The 26,389-nt window shown below is 43.9% G+C and overlaps 1 protein-coding gene across 1 annotated transcript; it reads right to left on the reverse strand.

Annotated features, from left to right (window-relative positions):
- Positions 1-673: 673 nt before the first annotated feature.
- On the reverse strand, positions 674-26,222 carry cad (carbamoyl-phosphate synthetase 2, aspartate transcarbamylase, and dihydroorotase). The gene is made up of 44 exons (XM_030405721.1): positions 25,794-26,222; positions 24,776-24,915; positions 24,473-24,602; positions 24,105-24,247; positions 23,799-23,940; positions 23,304-23,475; positions 21,859-22,044; positions 21,658-21,767; positions 21,210-21,352; positions 20,853-20,984; positions 20,309-20,542; positions 20,001-20,222; positions 19,636-19,824; positions 19,427-19,551; positions 19,031-19,164; positions 18,800-18,912; positions 17,620-17,784; positions 17,445-17,530; positions 16,953-17,199; positions 15,968-16,066; positions 15,485-15,709; positions 15,157-15,339; positions 14,855-15,073; positions 14,488-14,655; positions 14,220-14,402; positions 13,165-13,269; positions 9,019-9,264; positions 8,830-8,911; positions 8,341-8,507; positions 7,998-8,162; positions 7,522-7,653; positions 7,159-7,357; positions 6,857-7,047; positions 6,565-6,705; positions 5,978-6,067; positions 5,629-5,770; positions 5,201-5,394; positions 4,089-4,163; positions 3,606-3,818; positions 3,283-3,408; positions 2,977-3,132; positions 2,785-2,886; positions 2,574-2,668; positions 674-1,617 (listed from the first exon to the last, which is right to left on the reverse strand). Exons 1-44 carry the CDS (start codon positions 25,882-25,884, stop codon positions 1,518-1,520), a joined length of 6,702 nt encoding a protein of 2,233 aa, XP_030261581.1. The 5' UTR covers positions 25,885-26,222; the 3' UTR covers positions 674-1,517.
- Between the last annotated feature and the right edge of the window lie 167 nt (positions 26,223-26,389).

Below are 26,389 nucleotides of genomic sequence, written 5' to 3' on the forward strand. Positions count from 1 at the left end.
TACTTTCGAGACAAAATTATCCTGTTTATCTGGAAATTTCAATAGTGATTCAAGATAAACAAAGAATAATAACACTTTGTCACATTGTTTCCATTGGGATTTCAAACAATAACATAACAGTGCAGAGCATTATGAGTCATTTGTTGAACCCAGTCTGGTCTTTAAACATCTCAGCAGCTTCAGTGTCATACAGCAGACCAACTGTATGATATATGTATTTTCGTTCTTGTAATTTAATCTAATTTTAACTCAAAACTCAGATGTTTGCAGTCATTTATGTAACCCCACTTTCACTGTTGGTTTGCTCCTTACAACTATGGAAATTAATATAGTTATATCATAAACACTGTGTTGCTCTGTATGACATTTTGTTTCCAAGCCAAACAGTTATATAAACACTCTCACAATCAATGGTTCTTGGAGACAGTGTTGCCATTTTTATGCCTGGGGGTCAAGCAACATCTATTAAAATGCATTTTAATTTTTGACAAAATAATCTTAACTCAAGGACCAAACACTAATGAGCTTTTTCCAGAGCTTGCAGCCACATCTCGTGGTCTTCGTCAGCCCTCTTGACACTGTGACAGAAGCTTCAGAAGTACATGCTGTCCATGCAGCTTTTGTGCGACATCTTTTGTGGTGAATTTCTTCATGACCTCTAATGACAATGTCAGATGTGAAACCGTTGTTTTATTATTTATTTTCCCACATATTACAAAGTCATTCAACAACATTTAAATGACATTAATTCCCATTTGGATAAAAAGTCTGCCTCTAAATTGCTACAACATAAAGTAACAGCAGTTCCCCTCAACCATGAAAACATTTGTTGTCAGTTACTGCTACTTGTTCAAACAAAGGAATGTTACAGGAGACTTTTGTACAGTAGAATAACATGAACCATTATTGGTCAGTAGAGCGTTCCCTTACACCAAACTGCCAGCATTCGTTCTCCCTTTGCTCCCTTTGAATATTCTCACTGGTCCCTTTAAATGTACCTATGGTTGGGTAGACAAGGAAACAGCTGTGCAGCAGCTTAGCAACAGTGGCTGCACATTTGACCCAGCTACCAAAACATTCATTTCATTAACATCACACATTATAGTCCCATCAACGTTAGGATTTAAATGCCTGACTCCCCTTTTATTTTCTTCCAAGGAGTGTTCCTCAGCTCCTCCAGCTGGCTCACTGACACTCTGGTAACCAACAGAACAAAAATCCAAAAGCAGCTTCTAAATCACTTTTAGTTCAGAAGTAGTTTTATGATAAAAGTTTATTGTGCGCAAGACTTAAAACTACAGTTGCTATAATGAAATATAGAAATTGTGTAGGTGAAAAGAAAACAAGTTATATGTCGAACTGAAGCAGCATCATAATAATGTAATCTTATTGTTATATTTACCTCTACCGACACCTCGTAAAGGACTGGAAATAAGAAATTCAGTTTTCAGGGAGGAAATTGCTGGTGTCTAACACTTATTACTCTAAAGGTGTGATAATATATGTAGCACATGGATCTATCTGCCCAGTACGGTGGCCAGCAGGGCCATGCGGATGTACATGCCATTCTCTGCCTGGCGGAAATATGCCGCCCTCGGGTCTGTGTCCACCTCCGCACTGAGAGAGAATAGAGAGGAAACAGAAAATGGAGGATCATGTATGATGCACATGACAAAAGTATTGCGCTATCTATGACAGTACAGTAGTAAAGCAGTCAGTAAAAGTATTATTCAAATTCACCACAAATAAAAATGTGCTCTAGGAGAGCTGCTATCAAGGACGAATTTCACTTTATCTGCATGAAATTACATTTCCAAGCTCCCTTAAGACCTTCTCAAGTCCCATCATATGACTACAGCTACAACGATTAACCGATAAATCAAATAATTACAGACTTCCCTTCGTTCCAGCTCCTCAAGCGCCAGGATTTTTTGCTTCTCAGTTTTAGATCATGGGAAAACTGATCAAGCAATATGAAGACGTCACCCCAACTTATGAAGGCCACTGAAGGGGATTTTTCACCATCTTCTGACATTTTAAAGACCCAACGATTGAGCGATACACTAATTAGCAACAGTAATTAAAGTAATCTTTCTGTTAAATTCATCTTTCACACATCCTCTCAACCTACATCAGAAGAGTCAAGAAGTTAACTGACAAATCAGTCCCACTTAAGTAACTAAACGGATCTTGTGTTGAGATTGTTTTGTTGACAAAGATTTCCATCTCCACTTTGGAGTCAAGATAGAAAAGTAGACCTTAAAGTGGCCAAGGACACAGAAGGATGTTGTAGTGACTTTTTGATCAGGTTTATTTTCTGATGGCCTAATACTTTACCAGATATATACACTCTCACCCATCTAAGAGAGTCGAAAATGCCCCAAAAATATCACAGGAAGAAAAAAAAAATAAACAAATGAATTTTGATAATCCTTCCTTTTTGGTGCATTCAAGTGCTCATAAGAGGTAGAACAAACAAATTACGACTGATTTGGAAACTTCTAAGATGGTAACAGGTAAATCTAGGCTAGCTAATTCTGTGAGAATGCATCATGGGGCTGACTGGATCGTACCTGATTTCGTTGACTCTGGGCAGCGGATGCATCACTACCATCTTCTTTTTGGCTACAGTCATGATGTGAGGAGTGAGGATGAACTGGCCGAAACACTGAGAAAGAAAAGGGGGAGGGAGGAACAGTCACAAAGCTGTTTCATAGTCATACAGGCAGGTCTCCACACAATGTTTACTACCATGTGAATTAAATGAAACATGAGTTTACTTACAGCTTTGTACTCCTCCTCAGATGCAAACCTCTCCTTCTGAATCCTCGTCACGTAGAGGACGTCGGTGTCAGGCAGAGCTTCCTCGATGCTGTCAAACTCCTCCTGAAAAACATAAAACACACAACCTCATTTAGTCCGAGCGTACTATCAAGAGCTATTATTTAGGTGTGTTTAACACAGTTAAGTCCCCACCTGTTTGATGCCCTTTGAGGCCACGTAGCTGATGATCTCTGCTGGCATGTGGAGGTTCTTTGGAGCCACGTAGCGCAGCGTGATGCGGTACTGGGTCAGCAGTTTGGCGAGGGAATGAACTGTGCGGCCATGTTTCAGATCACCAACCATAGTTATCTGACAGGAAATACATAAGGAAATATGAATATAAAAATTCTCTCTAACATGACTTGAGCAAAAATTAATATATAGGATGGACAACAAGGACAGTTTTTTTTTTTTTTTTTTTTTTTTAAATAAATCTAAAATGATATTTTTGTCCCTCACCGTCATGCCATTAACCGTCCCCAGCTCCTCTCTGATGGTGAAGACGTCCAGCAGGGCCTGGGTGGGATGCTCCCCCACACCGTCTCCAGCATTGATCACAGGCTTACGGCAATGACGTGACGCACTCTGAATGACAGAGAGAAACAAATTACATCAACACAATACTGAAAATCCTTTGAACTGTCGTGAGCAAGACAGCGACTGAAGCTCACTATAGAAAACATATGCTAAAATCTTTCACACTTTCAGTCATGTGATGTGTTGCTGACCAAGACTGCGAGCCTTTACATAAATCCTACTGGCTATTCAGAGCTGAAACCCACCTCTACAGCTCCTGGCATTGGGTGTCTGAGCACTAGAACGTCGGCGTAGCAGCTCATGGTCTGGACAGAGTCAGCCAGAGATTCTCCTTTCTGTGACGACGAGGTGGATTCACTGAAGTGAACGACTGAGCCGCCAAGACGCTGCATGGCTGCGGCGAAGGAGCTGCTGGTGCGAGTGCTGACCTCGTAGAACATGGACGCCATAACTCTACCCTGCATGATGAAGAGCGGGGGATTAGTTTTGAGCTGGGCCAGAGACGGAGAAGGTTTCAGAAACAAAACAGTTTCCCAAAACAGAACCTGTGTGTATCGCCCAAACACAATTTTTTCAGGGCTGCCAAAACTTTAACGCTCGGTCTGGATTACAATGTTTATACAGTCTGTTTAGTCATATTGTGTCTTTAGCTTGCGCACATTTTACAAGATTATCCTGATTTGTAAACACATGAGAAGTCAGACAAAACATTTGTGAAGAGGACCTACCTTCAGAATGTCTAAGCTTCGTTCCTTCTGAACCATCAAACGTAACGTGTGGGCAACGTTAAAGAGGTGCGAGATCTGAAACAAATAAGACATACACAAACTGAGCAGAACAACATAATGCGCATTGAAATGTCATTCAAGTACAGAGGAGACGAAAAGCAAATGAGAAAAAAAAGTTCTGGTGATTTAATTTCAATGTTCATTTTCAAGGTTTTTTTGTTTGTTTTTCATCTATGAAAACAAAAATAGAAAAAAGTTTAGGCAGGATGGTGCGTGTATCATCTGATCATTCAATTATTCCATTTAATCTGGCAAACGAAAAAACGAGTCAATATTGAGTTTTTCTGTATGCACAAAACATTGAAAAGAGCTAATGATTTCATAGTGATAGATTTACAAGATTATTTAAAAGTATATGCTATTATTGGTGTACTATGAATGTATAATCATTACAAAACCTCCCTCTCAGCCCCATGTGGGGGGTTGGTGTGTGTCTTTTTTGGCATTTTTTCCCCCAATGCTTTATTGAAAACTTAATTAGCAATGAGAGGTACCAGACTATATATTGCGCAAAGCGTTGCCACACAGCAGAAATGTACCGTGGTAAATGGTATAACAATAACAGATTCGTTATTTCGTTTTGGTTTCCTTGTTTATTATATTTTCCGTTTTGGGCTGAAAATAGGAAAACACACACACACCAGTTTTCAATGTTTGGTGCATACAGAAAAACGAAATATTGACATGTTTTTTCGTTTGCCAGATTAAGTAATTGAATGATCAGATGATACACAGTCTCAGGATATTTCTTTAGTGTTGCATTTTTGTTTGTTTTTTTGTTTTTAGTTTGTTTTAACACTTAAATATGGTAGGTGAGAAGAAACATTTCCCAGGATTATTCTTCTCTTTTTTAATCTTTTGTTTTTGAAATCAATTAATAAATGAATAAATAACAACAATTAAAAAAAAAAAAATCTAATTGGTGATCAAATTTCAATTTTACATTTTTCATGTCGGTTTTTTTTGGAAACACTGGCTCTCAGGGCTTCAGTATTCAGGTCCCAAACACTGAACAACATCATTTAACTTAGTTATGTGTGCATGTGCTGTACCTGCTCTTTGCTGAACTGTCGTACAGACAGGATGTGCTGGCCCACCAGCGGGTGCAGCAGAGGAGAGGTCTGGATATGGGACACCTGTCCAGCAGGTAACAGTCCTGGTCCTGACTGAGGGGACAGCAGCCTGGACAGAGGAGGAGGGTGGCTGTAACCATCACCAGCAGCAGCTGGTGGGAGCATAACCATCTCTGCAGAGGGCACAGTGACACAATGTACAAATCATCAGTTACACAACATATAAAGAAGGCGGATAATGTGTCGTGATCTAAAGCTCACAGACAAAACAATGCTCAGGGCATTTTCACCTCTGAATAGCTACAGTTTTGCAGAGATAGTTTATGTTAACAGAAAAGGGAATTATGCTAAAAAAGCTTTCTCTGCCTGCTTATGGATGACCCACAGCATCATGGGAGTTGTAGTACCTGGTGGCAGTCCAGGATCAGATGAGCGGTGGACACGAGGTGGCAGCAGGTAGCGGCCCTCTCCTGCGGATCGTCGCGGGCTGGGTGCTCGGGTTCGGACTGGGCCATCCCAGGGAGGAGTTGGACGCGGGTGCTCTGGAGTCTAAACCACAGGAAATACACACTCTTATAGGAAATGAAATCGAAATCCACCCACAAAACAGTGATCGTATGATGGCAGTCAACATCATAATACATGCCGCCATTTATCTGCATGCACATAAACACATTTGTGTTCCAGACTATAAATTCTAACGTTTGCATTGCTGATATGTTTTTCTATACAAGTATTTCGTCTACTTTAAAATACCATGGGACATTCTTTAACAGGTTCAGGAGGAGGGATCGAAGCGGTCGGCCAAGTCTTCACATCTTCACCGTAACCGGGAGGTACCAACACCTGAGAGAGAAAACAAAGCCGGAAAGAACTACAGCTTTAAAAAGAGCACAGAGAAAGCTTTTCAACCAGCCAATCAAATTACATTACACATGAAAATTCAAAATGTTATGGGCACGACTGTTTATGTTTTCATTTTGATTTGTGTATCTCAAGTTTTATCAAGTTGGGTTGTACGTGTGTAAGTATTAATAAATATAAAATCTTGCAACCCATTAATTAAGCTCTTGAAGACTAATCCTTTTACTGGGTGAATAGCAGGAGGAGCAAGTACAGATTCAATGATGCTGCATTTGCGTGTAACTGCATTTCAAAGCTTTCTATTTTAAGTTAATTTACCTCTAACAATAGATCCACAATGAATTTAGCAAATAAAACAATACACTTATCCATTCTAGTGATACCTTTTCACGAATAATTCATAAACATATTATTTAATACAGCCTCTATCTGTGCCTGTGAACAAAATTAGGCCACAACAAGTGTGTGCGTTTGCTGACCTGGCCATCGATGTAGGCCACCTCTCCACGCAGAACCACGCGGCGGACTTTACCCTTCACCTTCAGACCCTGGAATGGGGTCCACTTTGACTTAGTGAACTGCATGGCCTGAGGTATAACCCACTCCTGCTCCAAGTCCACCTGAAGAGCACAGACAGAAGAAAGACCCACGGACGTGGTGAAAATTAAAAGTAAAAGCATTAAATGCAGCATAAAAATAAAAAAGACATATGACAAGACATTCATACCACATATAAATCATGCTCTATCATTATGGGTTTTGTGTGTGTACCTCCACATAGGTGTTGTCCTGGACGGGCAGGTTGAAGATCCGGCGTGGGTTGTCATAGAGACGTTTGATGATGTCATCCAGAGTAAGACGCCCATCACTGACAGCGGTCAGCAGCAGCGGCAGCATCGTTTCCAGGCCGGGGTAACCGGGAGGAGGACGATCGCTGCTCTTCTCCTCTACAGAGTGGGGAGCTGACAACACAACAAAGCACTTAAGTAAAATAGAGGAAAAAAAACTGTCAATCTAATCCTCGCTTTCACCGACGCATTAATGATCAGATTGCTTTCCGCGTGGTTACCTACCGTGGTCTGTGGCAAAGCAGTCGATGATGTCCAGGTTTTCCCAGAGAGCCTCCATGTCCTCATTTGTTCCCAGCATGGGTCGGACCTGCGCTCGTCCATCGCCGATCTCTGGCACGTTTTCCTCACAGAGGAAGAGATGAGGCGCCACCTCACACGTGACCTGGATGCCCTTCTGTTTTGCCGCTCGGATGATCAGAATCTGAAAAAGAAGGAAAAGTTCAGCTTTATACAGTAAACACAATATAAATTACAGGCCAACCAGTATTCTACACATTTCTGCAACATTTGACTTTTTAAATAGCTGGTAAAAACATTTTTTTTTTTTTTAAATAAGAAAAAAAAACAATAATAAATGTATTTTACCTCCTCCTTTTTGGCCACATGGCAGATGTGGACGGGCCGCTGGTAGAGCTGGGCCACCATCAGGATTGCAGCCACTGTCTGCTTCTCAGCGTGAGCAACGATGGGCATCTGTTTGGGCCACTTCTCAAAGTGCTTCATACAGAACCAGACAGTCAGAGTTTAGTTCAGTGTGCAGGATCTGTTCTTCTGCAAGCATTAGTCAGCACAGATACGAAGATAATCTAATGAGGTAAATAGATGGCAAAAACTTTCCACCCAAACTATTATAACAAACAGGACAGATCGGCGATAAATTATATAACCATGGGAACTATTTTTTCATGTTCCCACATAAAATCAAAAATACATAATTTACCAAATATAAATGGCAACTTTCCACATAGTTTTAGAAGTGTTCAACACCAACCAAAATGTCTGTAAATCAGTTTTAAAAGGAAGGAATAAAGAGTTTAAAAGCACACAGTGACTCAGCCAACCTCCATCCAGAGAGAGACGTTGTCCATCTTGAGGGTGGAGTACGTGTCGTTCAGATACATCTTCAGGCCAGCGGCCTGGCTGCCGATGGATGGCAGGATGGCTGCGTTGTCTGAGGCAGCGCCCACATACAAGGCGTAGTCACAGCGACAGCCCGCTTTGGCCAGCTGATGATACAAAATAACACTTTTATTTATTCCAATTACTTCAGTTAAGTTTGATTAAATACCCAACACGAGAAGGTCGCTCATTTTTAAGAATGCCACAACAAGCAGAACCGACTGAAAACTGGGCAGATGAGACCTGAAGCAAATCAACCAGCAAAGAAAATAAATCTGGGCGTACCTTCTGTACCAGGGCCAGAGTGCTGGCGTCAGTGATGGCAGGGGAAGTATTAGGCATTGCACACACCATAGTCACACCTCCTGCCAGAGCAGCTGCTGTACCAGAGGAGAAATCCTCCTTATGTGTGGCTCCAGGCTCCCGCAGGTGAACATGCACATCGATCAGACCTGAGAATCAATCCCAGAAACAAAGATTACAACTTATTTTTGAATATATTTTAAACTAGACAGGAAGTACAATAACATACACGCAAATATCCTTTAGGTCTCATTCTGGTTTGGATCATATGCTGGATATAACTTTCCAACAAATGTAACCTGGTTACACTGATCCCTATACGTACACATTATTCTAAATATTCGTACAAGACTTCTATGAAAGGTTGTCTGTTTATGCAGAGCTTTGTTAATTTGACATTTATGGTCATTTGTAGCAGGAAACAAAGCACCCACCATCCTTCAGAATAAAGCCCCACATCAAGTGACTCACCAGGTAGACGGACCAGCGTCTGGGAAGTCATGCTGTCGACGTGAGTCTTCACAGGTGGAGTCCTACCAATCTGATGGAGAGCCTGAAACCACATTGATTCATATTTACATATGTGCCCATATGTAAACAAGGTTTTCAAATACAAGTCTAAAAAGAGTCTGCGCAACTAAAGATAAGACCATTTCCAACCTGCACAAAGAGTTTGGTGCACTTGATGTCGATGATGAGGGGGACAGAGTAATCCACGGCCATGCGCCTCGTCCTGTAGCCTTTGGTGACGAAGGAGGAGAGCCTGCGACCTCCGCTGTTCCTCATGGAGAGGTTGATGACCAGATCAAAATGGTTTTCCTCCAAGTAGTTCATGATGCTGCGCTGCTTCTCTTTAGTGGGACACCCGCTGTCATCCTCCTCAAACGGCCAATCCACAGCTTTCACCTGAAACGTGAAAAGTTAACCAACGAAGGTAAGACGAGAAAACGAGATTATCATTTTGAAACTTGATAATCATTTCTGATTATATTATTGTTTAAAACTAATGATGAGTCTGCAAACAATGTACTTAGTTTATAGGTCACATTATTATTGTAGATACTGGATACACACTTTGTTTAAAAGTCTGTCTTTTCCCACCTGTAGTAAGATGCAGTTTGTTTGACATCTTATTTGCATTAAATGTTAAAATCTTTTACATTTACAAACAATTAAAAGTTTAAACAGTTCAACTATAATCTCCTATTATTTAATGTTAGTATTTTACTACTTACTACTTACTACTTACTTGAACCGGCACCTTATCGTGGTGGAGGGGTTTGAGCACCCGAATGATTCTAGGAGCTATGTTGTCCGGGGCTTAATGCCCCTGGTAGGGTCTCCCAAGGCAAACAGGTCCTAGGTGACGGGTCAGACTAAGATCGGTTCACTCGCCCCTGATGAATAAAACAAGACCAAGGACGTGCACGTCGCCCGGATCGGCGTCACCGGGGCCCCACCCTGGAGCCAGGCCTGGGGTTGGGGCTCGCAGGCGAGCGCCTGGTGGCCGGGTCTCTGCCCACGGGACCCGGCCGGGCGCAGCCCGAACGAGCAACGTGGGCCCGCCCTCCCGTGGGCTCACCACTCGCGGGAGGGTTCAGACGGGGCCGGTGCAGAGGGATATGGGTGGCGGTCGTGGGCGGGGGCCCCGGCGGCCCAATCCCCGGATGGTGACTCTAGCCATGGGGACATGGAATGTCACCTCACTGGGGGGGAAAGAGCCTGAGCTGGTGCGGGAGGTTGAGCGGTACCGGCTAGAAATAGTCGGGCTCACCTCCACGCACAGCCTGGGCTCTGGAACCCAACTCCTTGAGAGAGGCTGGACTCTCTTCTACTCTGGAGTTGCCCGCGGCGAGAGGCGGCGAGCTGGTGTGGGCTTGCTTATAGCCCCCCAGCTCAGCCGCCATGTGTTGGAGTTCTCCCCGGTGAACGAGAGGGTCGTTTCCCTGCGCCTTCGGGTCGGGGATAGGGCTCTCACCGTTGTCTCGGCTTATGGGCCGAACAGCGGTGCAGAGTACCCGGCCTTCTTGGAGTCCCTGGGAGGGGTACTGGAGAGTGCTCCAACCGGGGACTCCGTCGTTCTCCTGGGGGACTTCAACGCCCACGTGGGCGATGACAGTGTTACCTGGAGGGGTGTGATTGGGAGGAACGGCCTCCCCGATCTGAACCCGAGTGGTGCTTTGTTACTGGACTTCTGTGCTAGTCACAGTTTGTCCATAACGAACACCATGTTCAAGCATAAGGGTGTCCATATGTGCACGTGGCACCAGGACACCCTAGGCCGGAGATCAATGATCGACTTTGTGGTCGTGTCATCTGACCTCCGGCCGTATGTCTTGGACACTCGGGTGAAGAGAGGGGCTGAGCTGTCAACTGATCACCACCTGGTGGTGAGTTGGATCCGCTGGCGGGGGAGGAAGCTGGACAGACCTGGCAGACCCAAACGTATCGTGAGGGTCTGCTGGGAACGTCTGGCAGAACCCTCTGCCAGGGAGATCTTTAACTCCCACTTCCGGGAGAGCTTTGACCAGATCCCGAGGGAGGCTGGGGACATTGAGTCCGAATGGACCATGTTCTCCACCTCCATTGTTGACGCGGCTGTCCGGAGCTGTGGCCGTAAGGTCTCCGGTGCCTGTCGCGGCGGCAATCCCCGAACCCGGTGGTGGACCCCGGAAGTAAGGGTTGCTGTCAAGCTGAAGAAGGAGTCCTACCGGGCCTGGCTGGCCCGGGGGACTCCTGAGGCAGCTGACGGGTACCGGCAGGCCAAGCGTGCGGCAGCACGGGCAGTCTCGGAAGCAAAAACTCGGGTCTGGGAAGAGTTCGGGGAGGCCATGGAGGAGGACTACCGGTCGGCCTCGAAGAAATTCTGGCAAACCATCCGGCGCCTCAGGAGGGGGAAGCAGTCCTCCGCCAACACTGTTTACAGTGGAGGTGGGGAGCTGTTGACCTCGACTGGGGACATCGTCGGGCGGTGGAAGGAATACTTCGAGGATCTCCTCAATCCCGCTGACACGCCTTCCATAGAGGAAGCAGAGGCTGGGGACTCAGAGGTTGACCCATCCATCACCCAAGCCGAAGTCACTGAGGTAGTCCGTAAGCTCCTCAGTGGCAAAGCACCGGGGGTGGATGAGATCCGCCCTGAGTACCTCAAGTCTCTGGATGTTGTGGGGCTGTCTTGGCTGACACGTCTCTGCAGCATCGCGTGGCAGTCGGGGACAGTGCCTCTGGACTGGCAGACCGGGGTGGTGGTCCCCCTATTTAAAAAGGGGGACCGGAGGGTGTGTTCCAACTATCGGGGGATCACACTCCTCAGCCTCCCCGGGAAAGTCTATTCTAGGGTACTGGAGAGGAGAATTCGGCCGATAGTCGAACCTCGGATCCAGGAGGAACAATGCGGTTTCCGTCCTGGCCGTGGAACACTGGACCAGCTCTATACCCTCCGCAGGGTGCTCGAGGGTTCATGGGAGTTTGCCCAACCAGTCCACATGTGTTTTGTGGACTTGGAGAAGGCATTCGACCGTGTCCCTCGTGGCATACTGTGGGGGGTGCTCCGGGAGTACGGGGTCGGGGGCCCTCTGTTAAGGGCCGTACGGTCCCTGTACTGCCGGAGCAGGAGCTTGGTTCGCATTGCCGGCAGTAAGTCAGACCTGTTCCCAGTACATGTTGGACTCCGGCAGGGCTGCCCTTTGTCACCGGTTCTGTTCATTACTTTTATGGACAGAATTTCTAGGCGCAGCCACGGGCCGGAGGGGATCTGGTTCGGGAGCCAATGGATCTCATCTCTGCTTTTCGCGTATGATGTGGTCTTGTTGGCTCCTTCGAGCCGGGACCTCCAGCATGTCCTGGGGCGGTTTGCAGCCGAGTGCGAAGCGGCTGGGATGAGAATCAGCACCTCCAAATCCGAGGCCATGGTTCTCGACCGGAAAAAGGTGGCCTGCTCCCTCCAGGTGGGAGGAGAGTTCCTGCCTCAAGTGGAGGAGTTTAAGTATCTTGGGGTCTTGTTCACGAGTGAGGGAAGGATGGAGCGTGAGATTGACAGACGGATCGGTGCAGCGGCCGCAGTAATGCGGTCTTTGTATCGGTCCGTCGTGGTGAAGAGAGAGCTGAGCCGAAAGGCGAAGCTCTCGATTTACCAGTCAATCTACGTTCCGACCCTCACCTATGGCCATGAACTTTGGGTCATGACCGAAAGAATAAGATCCCGGATACAAGCGGCCGAAATGAGTTTCCTCCGCAGGGTGGCAGGGCGCTCCCTTAGAGATAGGGTGAAGAGCTCTGTCACCCGGGAGGAGCTCAGAGTAGAGCCGCTGCTCCTCCACATCGAGAGGAGCCAGCTGAGGTGGCTCGGGCATCTGTTTCGGATGCCCCCGGGACGCCTCCCTCGGGAGGTGTTCCTGGCATGTCCCTCCGGGAGGAGACCCCGAGGAAGACCCAGGACACGCTGGTGTGACTATGTCGCCCAGCTGGCCTGGGAACGCCTTGGGGTCCTCCCGGAAGAGCTGGAGGCAGTATCCGGGGAGAGGGAGGTCTGGGTGTCCCTGCTCAGGCAGCTGCCCCCGCGACCCGGCCCCGGATAAGCGGATGAAAATGGATGGATGGATGGATTTTACTACTTTACATGGAAAACTGACAAAAAGAACCTGGAATTTCAACTATCAAGAATAAAAATGTTTCAGATTTTTTTAATCAATGAGCAATAATTTAATATGATGCTGGTGATCGGTCAAAAACGCTTCCAAACCCTAGTGGACTGTTGTGATAAAATAAATCAAAACGATGAAAACAATGATATGCATTTTCAGTTACCTTGACTCCATGTTCTGTGTAGAAGTCTGCAGTCCCCAGACTGGCATACAGGTCGTAACCCAAAGACTCCAAAGTCTGCACAGTGGGCAGCAACTCACTCTTATTCTAAAAAACACACAAAACAAAATGGTAATCAATAACATTATGTTCACTGAAAGGGCTGGATTAACACAAAGTATTTGGATACCACCAATCAACTCCCTACATTTTCAGCCACCATCAGTGCTGAAAATGTTTCAGTTGGCATTAATTCATTAGTCTGTCTATCTGACTTTAACTCAATACCATCCTCTCAACTTTCTGTGTCAAATTACTGCGATAATATTCAGAAGTTTTTTTTATAGCTTTCCGATCAGTCTGATTATCATATCAATTTTCTGTGTAGAGCCGTATCTCAATGTAATGTAAAAAATCTAGTAAAAAAGGGCAACTACTGCCAACAATGGAGTATTTAATATAATTTTAAAGGTAAATGTTCATTATAAAGCAGGCCTATGACATAACTAATTATTCTTTAACCTTCTTAGCAGAAGGTTAATTATATTATCATTACTTTCATTCTAAGGTTAGATGTATTGCTAAATATTTAACCTATATTTACTATTAATAATAAAAACTACAAAGTGTAAACATTCGTACATATGGCCCCCAGGAAAAGTAGTTGATGCCACTAAAGTCAAATAAACAATAAACAATGACAGCTCAAATACATTCAGTTTTATGTTTGTGTTACATATTTTAAGGTTTATTTGAGTAGAAATATTTTTTTTCTTTTCTGGTTTGAAGATTGAGACCTTAATTTTTGTATCATGTAATAGATTTGTTCAGTGGGAAATGACTCAGTGGCCTTAAGAGCCATCTGTGAATCACAATGTAAGACTGCAAATGTAGTTTAATGTGCATCCGTTTGCACATTTTCCACCAAGATGCACGATTTCAGCTGCCAGCTGGATCAGCTGAACACAACATCTGCCAAATGACCAACTCTTTGCTACGAGAAACGAGTCAGTAAATCCTGATTTAACGAGACTTTAATGTTGTAGTCAGTCAGGTACCTTATAGCTGCCGATGGAGAGCAGGATGTTCTTTTTGGGGATCTTGAAGCCTGTTGACAACATGGCTTTAAGGTACGCCTCGTATCTGTTCTCCCCAAAACAGGCCACCTCACCAGTGCTAGTCATCTCCACTCCGAGCACCACGTCAGCTCCGGCCAGCCGAGAGAAGGAAAACTGAGGGACCTAGAGGACATGGGACATGTGATGAGCAGGAATAGAATAATCGACACACAGTGAGGTGAAATGATAACTGATGGTTTTTGGTTACCTTGACTCCTACAATCCCTTTTCCTCTCATTAGGCCCACAGGCTCCATCTCCTCACCCATAATGGCCTGAGTCGCCACGGCAACAAGGTCCACGCCTAGCGTCTTGGATATGAAGGGGAAGGAGCGGGAGACTCGGACGTTGCACTCGATCACCTTCAGTTGGTCGTCCTAGCAGAAAAAGCAAATTGTCGTCACAGCATTAGAACAAAGAAAACTAAATCTTATCCTCCAGGTCTGTCCTTTTCATGCCTCGTTCTACCTTCTCCGCCTATTTCTCAAAAAATTCTTGCCAATACGGTCTCAAAAAGGAGCCAGTTTCTGCTTCTGATCCATACTGAGATGGCGGAGCTTCCAGAATGATTCTCACCTTTGCTATCAGCTGGAGGTTGAAAGGCCCGGTGACCTGCAGCTCCTGGCCGATGGCATGGACGATCATCTTGATCCTCTCAATAGTCTTCGGGTTGAGATCCTGAGGTGGTGTCACCAGAGTGGCATCACCAGAGTGAACGCCAGCGTTCTCCACGTGTTCAGACACTGCGATGGCCATCACTACCCCATCACAGGCCACAGCGTCTACGTCTATCTCCTGGAAAAGGCAATAACGTTCAGTGCTACAGTTTCTAGGAAGTTAGAGTTCAACTTCTACAACTACAAGTCTTTTATTCCAACCTTGGCCTCCTGAATGAATTTGGAGATGACAACGGGGTATTCCTTTGACACAGCTACAGCGCTGCTCAGGTATTTCTCCAGGTCACTGTCAGTGTAGGCAACGTTCATGGCTGCCCCACTGAGAACGTAGGAAGGACGGACCAGGCATGGATAACCCACAGTCTCACAAAACTTCATAGCAGACTGGAGAGAAAAAAAATAGGAAATAGATGTGAGGGTTAAGAAAGATTTCGCTAAAAAAAAGACCCCAAACATTTCATCCGCAATACTAATAGCTCAAGACGCTACATTTCAAAACACATTCTGGTATAAACGTGGTCGGTTGTACCTCAGTGTCCGACAGCTCCTTCCACTGCGGCTGGCTGATCCCGATGGTGTCCAACATACGGGAGAACTTGAACCTGTTCTCGGCACTGTCGATGAACTCAGGTGAAGTTCCCAGGATGCGGCACTGCTGGCGGTGCAGTGACATGGCGATGTTGTTGGGCAGCTGGCCTCCCATAGAGAGGATCACTCCCTCTGGGTTCTCTCTCTCGTAGATATCCATCACCACCTGATATGCAATAAGTATAACACTCATTATCCTCAAAGCTGTTAATATTACAACTTTTATCAAGCTCATAAAGGGGCTTTTTATCGAGACGGTGTCCACAAGTTCTATCAACAATTTCTATCAGGTTGAAGCAGCAACGCTGTGACACAAGATCTAACAATTTGTTTCTTGAGGAAGCTGAAGCTTCAAATCAGCCGCAAAAGTCAAAGGTAGTTCCAAGATCAATGTAATTAGTTATCTATTAGTAGAAATTCTTACCTCAAAGGAGATCTCATCAAAGTAGAGGCGGTCACACATGTCGTAGTCTGTGCTGACTGTCTCAGGGTTGTAATTCACCATGATGGTCTTATAACCCATCTGTAATAAAAGTGACAACATGAGTAATTAAATATCAAAATCATATAACAGAGTTTATTTCTTCTGTTATCTTGCTGAAAGGATTTCAATATACGATTTAAGCAATCGAGTAAAACAACCTAAAGCTATAGTGATGACCTTACCAGGCTAAAGTCACAAAGGTCCGCTGCAGCAGTATCAAATAATTTCAAGGAGGAGTACTAAGAGTTCTTATTAGTGAGCTATTTTTATGTTTAGTGCTGAGAGCCACAGAGCAGGAACAGCCTCTCTCATCCTCAATGTCAGATCAGAGATCAACAGACGGACATTGTTTAAAACAGAGAGGAGTTGGCTTATATGACATGTCAGCAAATCTGACCGAAAACGATTAAACGTCTTCTTCAATTTAATAACAGAATATTGTTATAGGCCTGTCATTAAAATTATCTAATCAACTTCTCGATATACGTACATGACCTCAATCATTTTTGCATTAGCATTTGTTTTTTTAACACCACATTTAAGCCAACACGACACCAAAATATTTAGAAACATTTTCCCTATCATTATAAGAATTAAGCACTTAAGTGTTTTGTTTTCGACATTTTATTTAGGTTTCATTTATTTAGGACAAATGACTATTTGTTCACATTCCAAGTCTAGTGTCTGAATATTAAGAATACAAAGTACCTTGCTCTGTGAAATGGTGCACCTGGATTATTATTATCATAATATATTACCATTATAATAATGGCGTAAAATTGTCTTAAAATGACAATAATATCAATTGCAATTATTTCTTGTGAAAAGTAGTCATCATGCCAGGTCATATGTACAATTAGATTTCAAGGACCCCTGGGAAACCTGAACAACTTGCTGAATTATGACATCATCATGTAGGACTCACCTTCCTGAGCTCAGTAATGCATCCAACCGCGCACCAATCAAACTCCACGCTGCTGCCGATGCGGTAAACTCCAGAGCCAATCACCATGACGTGCTGGTCGTTGAACTGCAGGTCGTTCTCGGTGCCGTGGTAGGTCAGGTACAGGTAGTTTGTGTGGGCGGGCCATTCGGCTGCCACTGTATCAATCTGCTTTACTACTGGCAGGATGGACCAATCATGACGCAGCTTTCTCACTACCAACTCTGTGCTGTAGGAGGAAAAAAAAAAAACTTCAGATCTTCAATTTTGGGTTATTATTTTGCAGTCATACTACTTCACATGACTCCAAGCAAGTGATATAGAAAATGAAAAAACATGTCAGCATGACAAATTAATTTCTCTTGAAATTAATTTCTCTTGAAATTAATTTGTGGCGCCAACTCACTGTGACTAGCCTCAAAATAATCATGTGTTGTGTTGTGTCCTTATGCTCATATTGTCTTTTCCACTCACCTCTGCACAGCTAATGCTATCTGCTTGTCTGAGAAGCCCAGCTGCTTGGCCTTTCGCATCACCTCTGGAGGCATGGCACTCTCATCCTGATGAGGAAAAACAACATTTACAAGAAGAATCAAGAGGAAACAACTCCTGCTAACTTTCCCACATTAGTCACATTTATCAGCCTCACCTGGTTGTAGGTCTCCAGCAGTCGCTCGTGGTCAGTGATGTTCTTCATCTTGTGCAGGAACCAGCGGTCGATCTTGGTGAGCTCGTACAGCTGGTCCACCGTGTAGCCGGCTCTGAATGCGGACGCCAAAACAAAGATGCGCTTATCTGTCGGAGTCTGCAGCTCCTGGTGAACAGAGGGGGAGAGAGGAAGGCATGACTATTGAGATAAAAAACTATCCAACTACCTAGCTAGTTATTTGTACAATATGAGCTTCTGTTCAGCTTATCTGACATCTGTATATCTTTTAGGACATCAGCCACATACACAGGAACAGCAGAATATGACCTTAAAAGTCTCAGTAAGGCTTGCTTCGTGGAATTATTACAAGGTATTATATACCTGATGGTGTACAGAATCAGTCCTGGATCAGTAGCTCATTAGCAGCATCTTGTGGCCCAGTTTAAAATACCATGGTTTTGTGGTTTGAGTGACTTGACATTTTGTGACCTTTTCTAAAAGGAAATGTTGGTGTATTTTACTCACACACAAAACCGATTCGAGTTCGAGATTTAAAGAACTCAGTTCAACTGGTCAGAGAGGAAACGGCTCATTCAGCATGGTTTTTTATATAGCAAGTACACAAGAGAAAAATATTGATGTTCTCAAATTAATTGGTATCTATCAAGCCAGCCTCTTCGCAGACATGACGCACTGGTGATGATTGAATGGGAAATTTGATATTTTGTAAATAATGGCCCCTGAATCACTCACAACAGGTTCAAGGAGGGATAAGGATTACAGGTATTACAGGTATTTCAGCAGTGTCAACATTCAAAAGTGACTTATAAACACTCTGGTCATAGCAAAACAGGGCTCCTTCACTTTTTCAATTGTGAAATTCAAGCACTTTTCAAGGATTTTTTAGCTATTCCTGCAATAACAGCTAAGATAAATCACAACTTTACATATTAACACAGCATTTTACAATTCCTCGTTTCACTTGGTCACATTAATTGAGGTGAAACCATTTCCTTGTCTAAAAAACTAACTATTCAGTCAGATAGCGATTTATTATTTAAGTAATGCAGTTACAATCTCAAGCTGCTACAAGCACTTTTATTCCTTGAAAACACCACGTCAAAATTGCTGTGGAAAAATTACCGAAACATACAAACAAATTGCTTTTTTTCTTTGTTACCTTTTCAGAGACGGGCTTGATGGTGTGGTCAAAGCCAACACAGTTCTCATCCACCATCCTCAGGGCTTTCTGGAAAGCCTCCTCAAAGCTACGGCCAATAGCCATCACCTCACCTGTTGAGAAAACAAAACTGGTGAAGATCTGCCACTTTGCTTCTGTACTGATGCAGTCCACTTTCCTGCACCAAAGCATACAATTAATGATGCAGAAAATGATTTGACTGCTTCTTACCAACACTCTTCATGGAGCTGCCAATCTTGGTGGAGACCCTGAGGAACTTGCTGAGATCCCAGCGAGGCACCTTCACCACACAGTAGTCCAAACTCGGCTCAAAGTTGGCTGTTGTAGAGTTGGTCACAGAATTCCTACAGAAAGCAAAGTTACATATTTTTTATGAATGAAATCACACAATTCCAAAAAAGTATGAGAAATTTTAAAAAAGTCCAGAACAAACAAACAAAACAGGGAAAATCAGAAGATAAAAAAACATGTAAATTGATTAAACAATTACAAACACCACTTCTCAAATCTTAAGCGAGCTCAATCCTCAGCCCTATTCACAGACTACTGCTGTTTGTATTGATTCATCTGCATGTCATCTGTTATCCTTAAAGTCAAGAGACGTACTTGAGCAGTGGCAGCGGGATCCCGAGGCCCAGTTTAGCCGCTACGTAGGCCAGAGGATAACCTGTCGCCTTACTAGCGAGGGCCGAACTCCGAGACAGACGAGCATTCACCTCGATGATGTAGTACTGCAAAACATCAACACACAGAGGTCGTTACAGAATGTGGACACGGACGACATTATTTCGAATTTTTTAGATCTGTGTTCTTACCTGTTCAGACTCCGGGTTCAGAGCGTACTGGATGTTACACTCTCCTACAATGCCGAGGTGTCTGATGACTTTGATGGCCGTGTTCCTCAGCATGTTGTATTCGTGGTCATTGAGCGTCTGACTGGGCGCCACCACGATGGATTCTCCAGTATGGATGCCCAGAGGGTCAATATTCTCCATATTACACACCTGAACAAGAAGAACAAATCAATCCCATTTTACTGTTAAGTAACATCTATGCTAAATAAAAATCAGAAACAGTTCTATGGCCAAGAAGGATTGCACATACACCATTTTGCTTTGGTGTTTTGATGCATTTCCCTATAAACACCCTCCACTAAAACGTGAGTCTCTTCTTTACTCACAGTGATACAGTTGTCGTAGGCATCGCGGACCACCTCGTACTCGATCTCCTTCCAGCCTTTCAGGGATTTGTCCACCAGCACCTGGGAGGTGTGGGCGAAGGCTGATGTCACCAGAGGGGTCAGCTCCTCTCTGTTGTTGGCAAAGCCCGAGCCCAGACCGCCGAGAGCGAACGCTGAACGAACCAGGACAGGGTAGCCTATACGTTCTGCAGCTGCCAGTGCCTATAACATAGAGATATTTACAGGACCTGAAGAAAAAACAAAATCTAAACTTTTAAAGGACTAAAGGAATTTGAATGTCTCCTCACCTGCTCCACAGACAGAGCCGCCTCACTGGGAGCGACATGTTCATTGATCTCTTCCATTTTTTCCACAAAGATCTTCCTGTCTTCAGTCATCTCGATGGAGGCCACCGGTGTTCCCAGAACCTTTACTGCATACTTCTCCAGTACGCCCAGCTTTGTTAGCTCCACGCCGCAATTCAGAGCCGTCTGACCACCAAAGGTCAGCAGCACACCGTCCGGACGCTCGTTCTTTATCACCTGAGAGCGAAAAAGTTGGAAGATATGGAGCGTGTATGCACCATGGAAACAGTTATTGTAAGAATGTGTTCACAATATCAAAAAATATCTCATTACAATGAATGCAAGACAAAAATCACCTAGAAGGGTAGCATTTCAGTGCGATACAGGAAACTTGTTTTAGAAAAACAAATCAAACCAAAGTAAACTTTTACTGGTAACTAATAAAATGTTCTAGTTTCCAGGAACATATCTAGGTCTTTCAAAATCAAAGTATCTCCACATACTCTCTCATCTCTCATCAGTTACAGTCATAGCAGCTCATCCATACCTGAGTGACATACTCCGGTGTGATGGGCAGGAAGTAGACTTTGTCAGCCAGGCCCTTGGAGGTTTGGACAGTGGCGATATTGGGGTTGATCAGCACAGTCTGGATATTCTCTTCCTTGAGAGCCTTGATAGCCTGGAAACAAAAAACAAATTAAATAGCATTAGCTAGTGTAATGGCCTGATGCACTACTTCAATGTGCCTGTTGAATACAGCATAACTGAGGTATTTTGCAGCCAAACAATCATATTAGAAGTCAAATGCCAGCACAAGACACTTAATTTACCCTTAATCCCAAAATAACTCCATTTTACATTAGAATATCTGCACTACTCTTATCAGAAGGTAGTTATGACACACCTGGGAGCCAGAATAGTCAAACTCCCCAGCCTGGCCGATGGACAGTCCTCCAGAGCCCAGGATGAGGACCTTCCGGGGGCGGTATACCTCTTCAGGCTTTGGAGAATCCTGGTAGGTGAGGTGGTCCATCAGACGCTGCTTCACTGGAAAAAAAAAAAAAATCTTAATCAAAATAATCATCAAATCTTCTTCTTGTCCTCCAGTAACCCCCGCAATAACAAATGTCTTGAACAGTGTCAGAACTTATGTAACTGGTTGTCTGCATAAAGCCCTGCATGCATGCATGCACATTAAAGGTTTTGATTTAACAGACAGAAAGCAAGGAAAGTATCAAAAACATAGCTGGCCTTTGAATTCTATCAAAATGCATTATTTGGTCTGAGAAATAATATATGTTTACATAAGAAGGTGAAGTGAGAGAGTGCACTTAAAAGACTGAAATTTGTACCAGATTTGGCAGCGATGCCCTCCTTGTGGTCTTTCACAGTTTCAAGGAAGATATCAAACAAGCTGACCAGGTCTGTGGGTCCGGCCATGTGCTCTGGGTGGAACTGAACACTGGAAAATGCATCACAACAGATTTAATCACATTCACATAAAGGCGTCTTCCCAACTAACTCCTGTTGTTTTTATCACTGAGCCCTGTTACCTGAACAGTGGTTTTGTGTTGTGTACGATTCCCTCATTGGTATGATCATTGGCGTTGGTAAAGAGGACATCCCAGTCTTTAGGCAGGGTGTCGGGGTCGACAGCGAACCCATGGTTTTGACTGGTGATATAGCAGCGATCTGTTCCCTTGTGGATGCACGGCTGGTTGTGGCCGCGGTTACCGTACCTGAGACAAGAGAGGAAAATAAAACAGTTATTAAGAACTGGACAGACATGTTTACTTATTAAACAGTATATGGTATAGTAGGTGTAGATGCATATTGACAAATCTTAACCTGGACAGACATTAATGAGGCATTCATTATTTCTGGGTGACAGCAATAGTTGTTGCATTGTTCAGGGTTTAATTATGAGATATCCCACATTTGACTTAATGACTTAACAGAGGCTTTTCCAGTGTGCTTAGAAAAAAGAATGGGATTACTGCAGTATAACTTTCAGTATTTTGTCAATTAACGTTGTGTAATAACTGGTTGAAATTTCAGCCATCAAAAACCTGAGTAAAATCATCAGATATTTTGGTTGAAACTTACAAAACACACCTGTGAAAACTTTCTGTAATATCATTTCACTGCAATCCCAGAATGCCCTTGTTGGTCAAGCTGCCAAATTCCAGCAGAGTAAGGGAAACACTGGCTGCCCACTGTGACCTTCACACAGAGCCTGATAAAGCTGCCATCAGCGAAGTCTCAGGGGAAAGAAAACCTCCCCAACCCCACAGATGTGGCTGTGAGTTCAGTACAGCGAGGCGCCGACCGCCTTGTCTTGCGTGCCGGCTTGTTTGTTTTGTCTTTTTCATAACAAGGGGCGACCATGCCGACACTCGGCTGCTCGTACAGGAGAGCCCAGACTGCTGAGAACAGCAAAATCTGCAGTTCACATCACAACTCTCCCAAAGAAAGTGTGTGTGCACAATGTCTGTTTCGAGAGTGTGTCAAAATGGGTTTGAAGAGGTTCTCAGGTTCAGGTCACTGAGGGCACATTTCTGTCTTTGTCCTGTTCCAAAAATAATCTACAAGCTTTGTAAGAGACTCAGCTTAGCTACAGACGTCAATGGAACCAGCAATATTCATGAAATTGGAACAAATCTGAAGGAAATTTGACAGGCATCTGTTGATCAACAAATTGTTTAGGCATTATTTGAGAGATTTTCCTATGGTTCTCACAGTAAGTTGCAGCAAAAATGAAGTAAATGAGATACAAATTAAACAGATTCTCAACTGAAAATGTGTATGATAAATTGGCCAGGGTGATAAAATCACCATAAAGATAATGATAAACCAAGAACTTAATGCAATAAATAACTGTACATGGATATTGTTGTGTTTGGAGAGCACATTTTGAAATGATGTTAAAACAATATTGTTTTTTTTTTTATTCAAATCACATTTTGGTGTATACAAGTGTTTGGTTGGAGGTACTTACTTCATCTTGTAGGTCTTCGATCCGATGACCAAAGAGAGCAGTTGGTGCCCGAGACAAATACCGAAAACTGGCTTGGGGTGGTCCACACAGACCACCTTCCTCACGTTGTTGATGGTGTTCTGACAGAGCTGAGGATCCCCAGGGCCGTTACTGATGAACAAACCATCAAAATCTACGAAAAGAGAAGGGGGAAAAGCGCCATGCTTACCACTGATGAAGGAAATGTATCACATTGTCAATATATCTGAACAATACTGGCCTTTAATTGACTGTGCCAAGGATGTAGAACTTTTAATTTGCAGCATTCAAAGCAGCAATAAACTACTTCATCTCTGAGACCTTGTGTGTTTTGTTTTGTTTAATTCAATCAACATGACCTCAAGCAGGAGTTTTCATTGAAACTAATATCTTACATCTTATAACCCACCTCAAACACAGTGGGTACCGACTTTATACCCCAGGCAAACAACTTGTTGCTCTAAGTGTGAGACCGACCTGTGCTATCCAGTGGGTGGTCCCAAGGTACGACAGTGACGCGGGCTCCTCTCTGAGCCAGGCAGCGGATCTGGTTGTATTTGATGCCGCAGTCGACCACTGTGATCCGCAAACTACCGGTGGGGTTGAAAACTCTCGGCTCCTGGAGACAATTAATGGAGAAGTAACCAAAATTAGAACAATGTAACAAATCAGTTTAATTTCTTTACCTCAAACCTGTTTGATCAACTTCCTATCTTACTGCGAGGTGTAGTATTGAGGCTTGAATTTAAACTTCACACTGTTAATAAACTAAGGGTGGGTTACCTTCATGGAGACCTCCTGGACCAGGTTCCTGTGGTCCGGGTTATCAAGAGGAATACTGTCCTCAGGGGTTCCGTCCACAACCAGCTTCCCCAACATGGTGCCCTTCTCTCTGATTTTTTTGGTCAGACAGCGGGTGTCAATTCCTGGAGTTTACGAGGAGAAAGATCATTTAAAATATACAGTTGTGCTCTTAAATTGAAAAGCTTGCACGTATCTCATTCTTTTCAAAATAATTTTGTATGAATATTTAGTGCCACTTTTTTATATTTAACAACATTTACACCACTTCTAATTCAAATGTAATTCTGCATTGACTTAATTACTCTTCAAATATCAGTATAAGTCTACATATAGTTAGATTTTCTGACCTTGCAATCCAGGAACACCTTGTTCTTTGAGCCACTGGTCCAGTGACTTGACTGAGCTCCAGTGACTGGGACTATCGGCCAGCTCTCCAATGATCAGAGCTGCAGCGTGGATCTTTGAAGACTCAAACCACTGAGAAAGTTCATTTCAGAAGAGTTAAAGGTGATCCTATGATGCCTCTAAAGAAATACTGTGGTCAAAGACAAAGTTTTCTTCTATTTTCTTCATCTCCCAACACGTTCTACCACACTCTAGTGATTCAGTGTTATCATTAAAAACACCTTAAACTGTAAAAAACTGCCCACCTTGCTCAGTCCAAACTCTCCGTCCTCGTCTTTCGGTATGCCATAGTTGCCGACCAGAGGGTAAGTGAGGGTCAGCAGCTGGCAGTGGTAAGACGGGTCAGTGAGAGCCTCGGGGTAGCCCACCATGCCTGTCTGAAACACTAAACACACAGAATATTCATCAGTACATTATCCAGTCGTGCCTTTCACATTCATTCATGTCACAACTGCTTCACAGTCTATATGCTCTAGCAACAGCTGTATTAGAGTGGGACTAACAACATAACAAACAAAAAACAAGTTTACGGCCATTTTTAAAGCCACAGGTAATTATGTGCCTGGATTATGGCATCCAGATGTGAGACAGTCTACTGATCTAACCTGCGGAGATACATTACAATGTATTGTCTGCAGTTTGTCCCGCCAAACTACGCTGAAATTCCCATTCATTTTAACAAATCATTGGTAATCGGCACATGGACATGAATCATAGAGCAAACGTTGGCTGTTCCTAAAATCAATATTGCCTCATCTTTAATCCGGCACGCCTGGCCCACTTTCAGCTGCAGTTACTACAACACAGTTCAACTTTTTAAAACAGGTGTCTGCCATGCCTTCTTGTCTACACATTCACCTGCCAAATCATACAACATTGTGGTTAAATACCGACATTCAAATGCTGCCGTTTCGCTGGAAGTGGCATTTAGAAGAACACAGGAAATGTCATGTGGTGTACGCGCATGCCTGATGACGACGTTAGCTAAAAGATGATTTAATTGATGGATGTTTGAATGGAGTTTGGCAAGACGTCCCCATGGGCAGAGGGGACAGTGACGGTGAGTTATCGGGGTTTTGGCGCTTTGCAACTCTGATGCATCAGTCTCGTGGCACGTAACGTCAAGTGACACCAAATGCCCGAACATACACAAAAAAATGACCAACTTAAAATGTGCTACCTATTCAGGCGCGATTTTGAACGGGCTAGCTCAAGTGTTGCATTTGGCGTTATGAATTAGCTTATATTTCAAAAAGGACTCACCAACTTCACCCGACACTGACACATTGGCACCAAAAAGGAGGCCTTTGAACGTCGTCCCGTCCTCTAGGATCAAGCTTCCCGTAGTTGTCATTTTTAATTCAAATAATATCTAATGCTGACCGCTGTAACCGGAAAATTCGTGGATGATTCAAAATAGTGACGAGCCCCGGTGTCCACGTGAAACACACGCCGCGCGAGGAGGCAGGGGATGCAGAGGAGTCTGAGCAAAAACTACCGGTGAAGAGCAGATTTGAACGCCGAGCAGCTCTCTGCCAGCGTCTCAGTGAATACGGAGTAAATTAGGAAACAAAAACCCGAAAAAGCGAGTTTAGTTATATAATTTTCCGCTTATTCGGACGGGACGATGCGGGGAAAGTGTTCCACACACGCCGCCAGCAGTGTGGAAGTCGGCCCGCAGCCTGGACCGGTAAGTTTGACGAGGCGACACTCTGCGCTTCCGGCAAAATGTTTCAAAATAAAAGGTACATTGATTAACTGCTGTGGGTTGTAGAGTAAAGGGGCACTATGTAGTTTGAGAGAAGAAATTCAGTTCAATATTCACAGTATTAATGAAGTAATAGTACAAACTCAGGGAT

The sequence above is a fragment of the Sparus aurata genome, chromosome 22, assembly GCF_900880675.1.
Source record: "Sparus aurata chromosome 22, fSpaAur1.1, whole genome shotgun sequence".
NCBI lineage: Eukaryota > Metazoa > Chordata > Actinopteri > Spariformes > Sparidae > Sparus > Sparus aurata.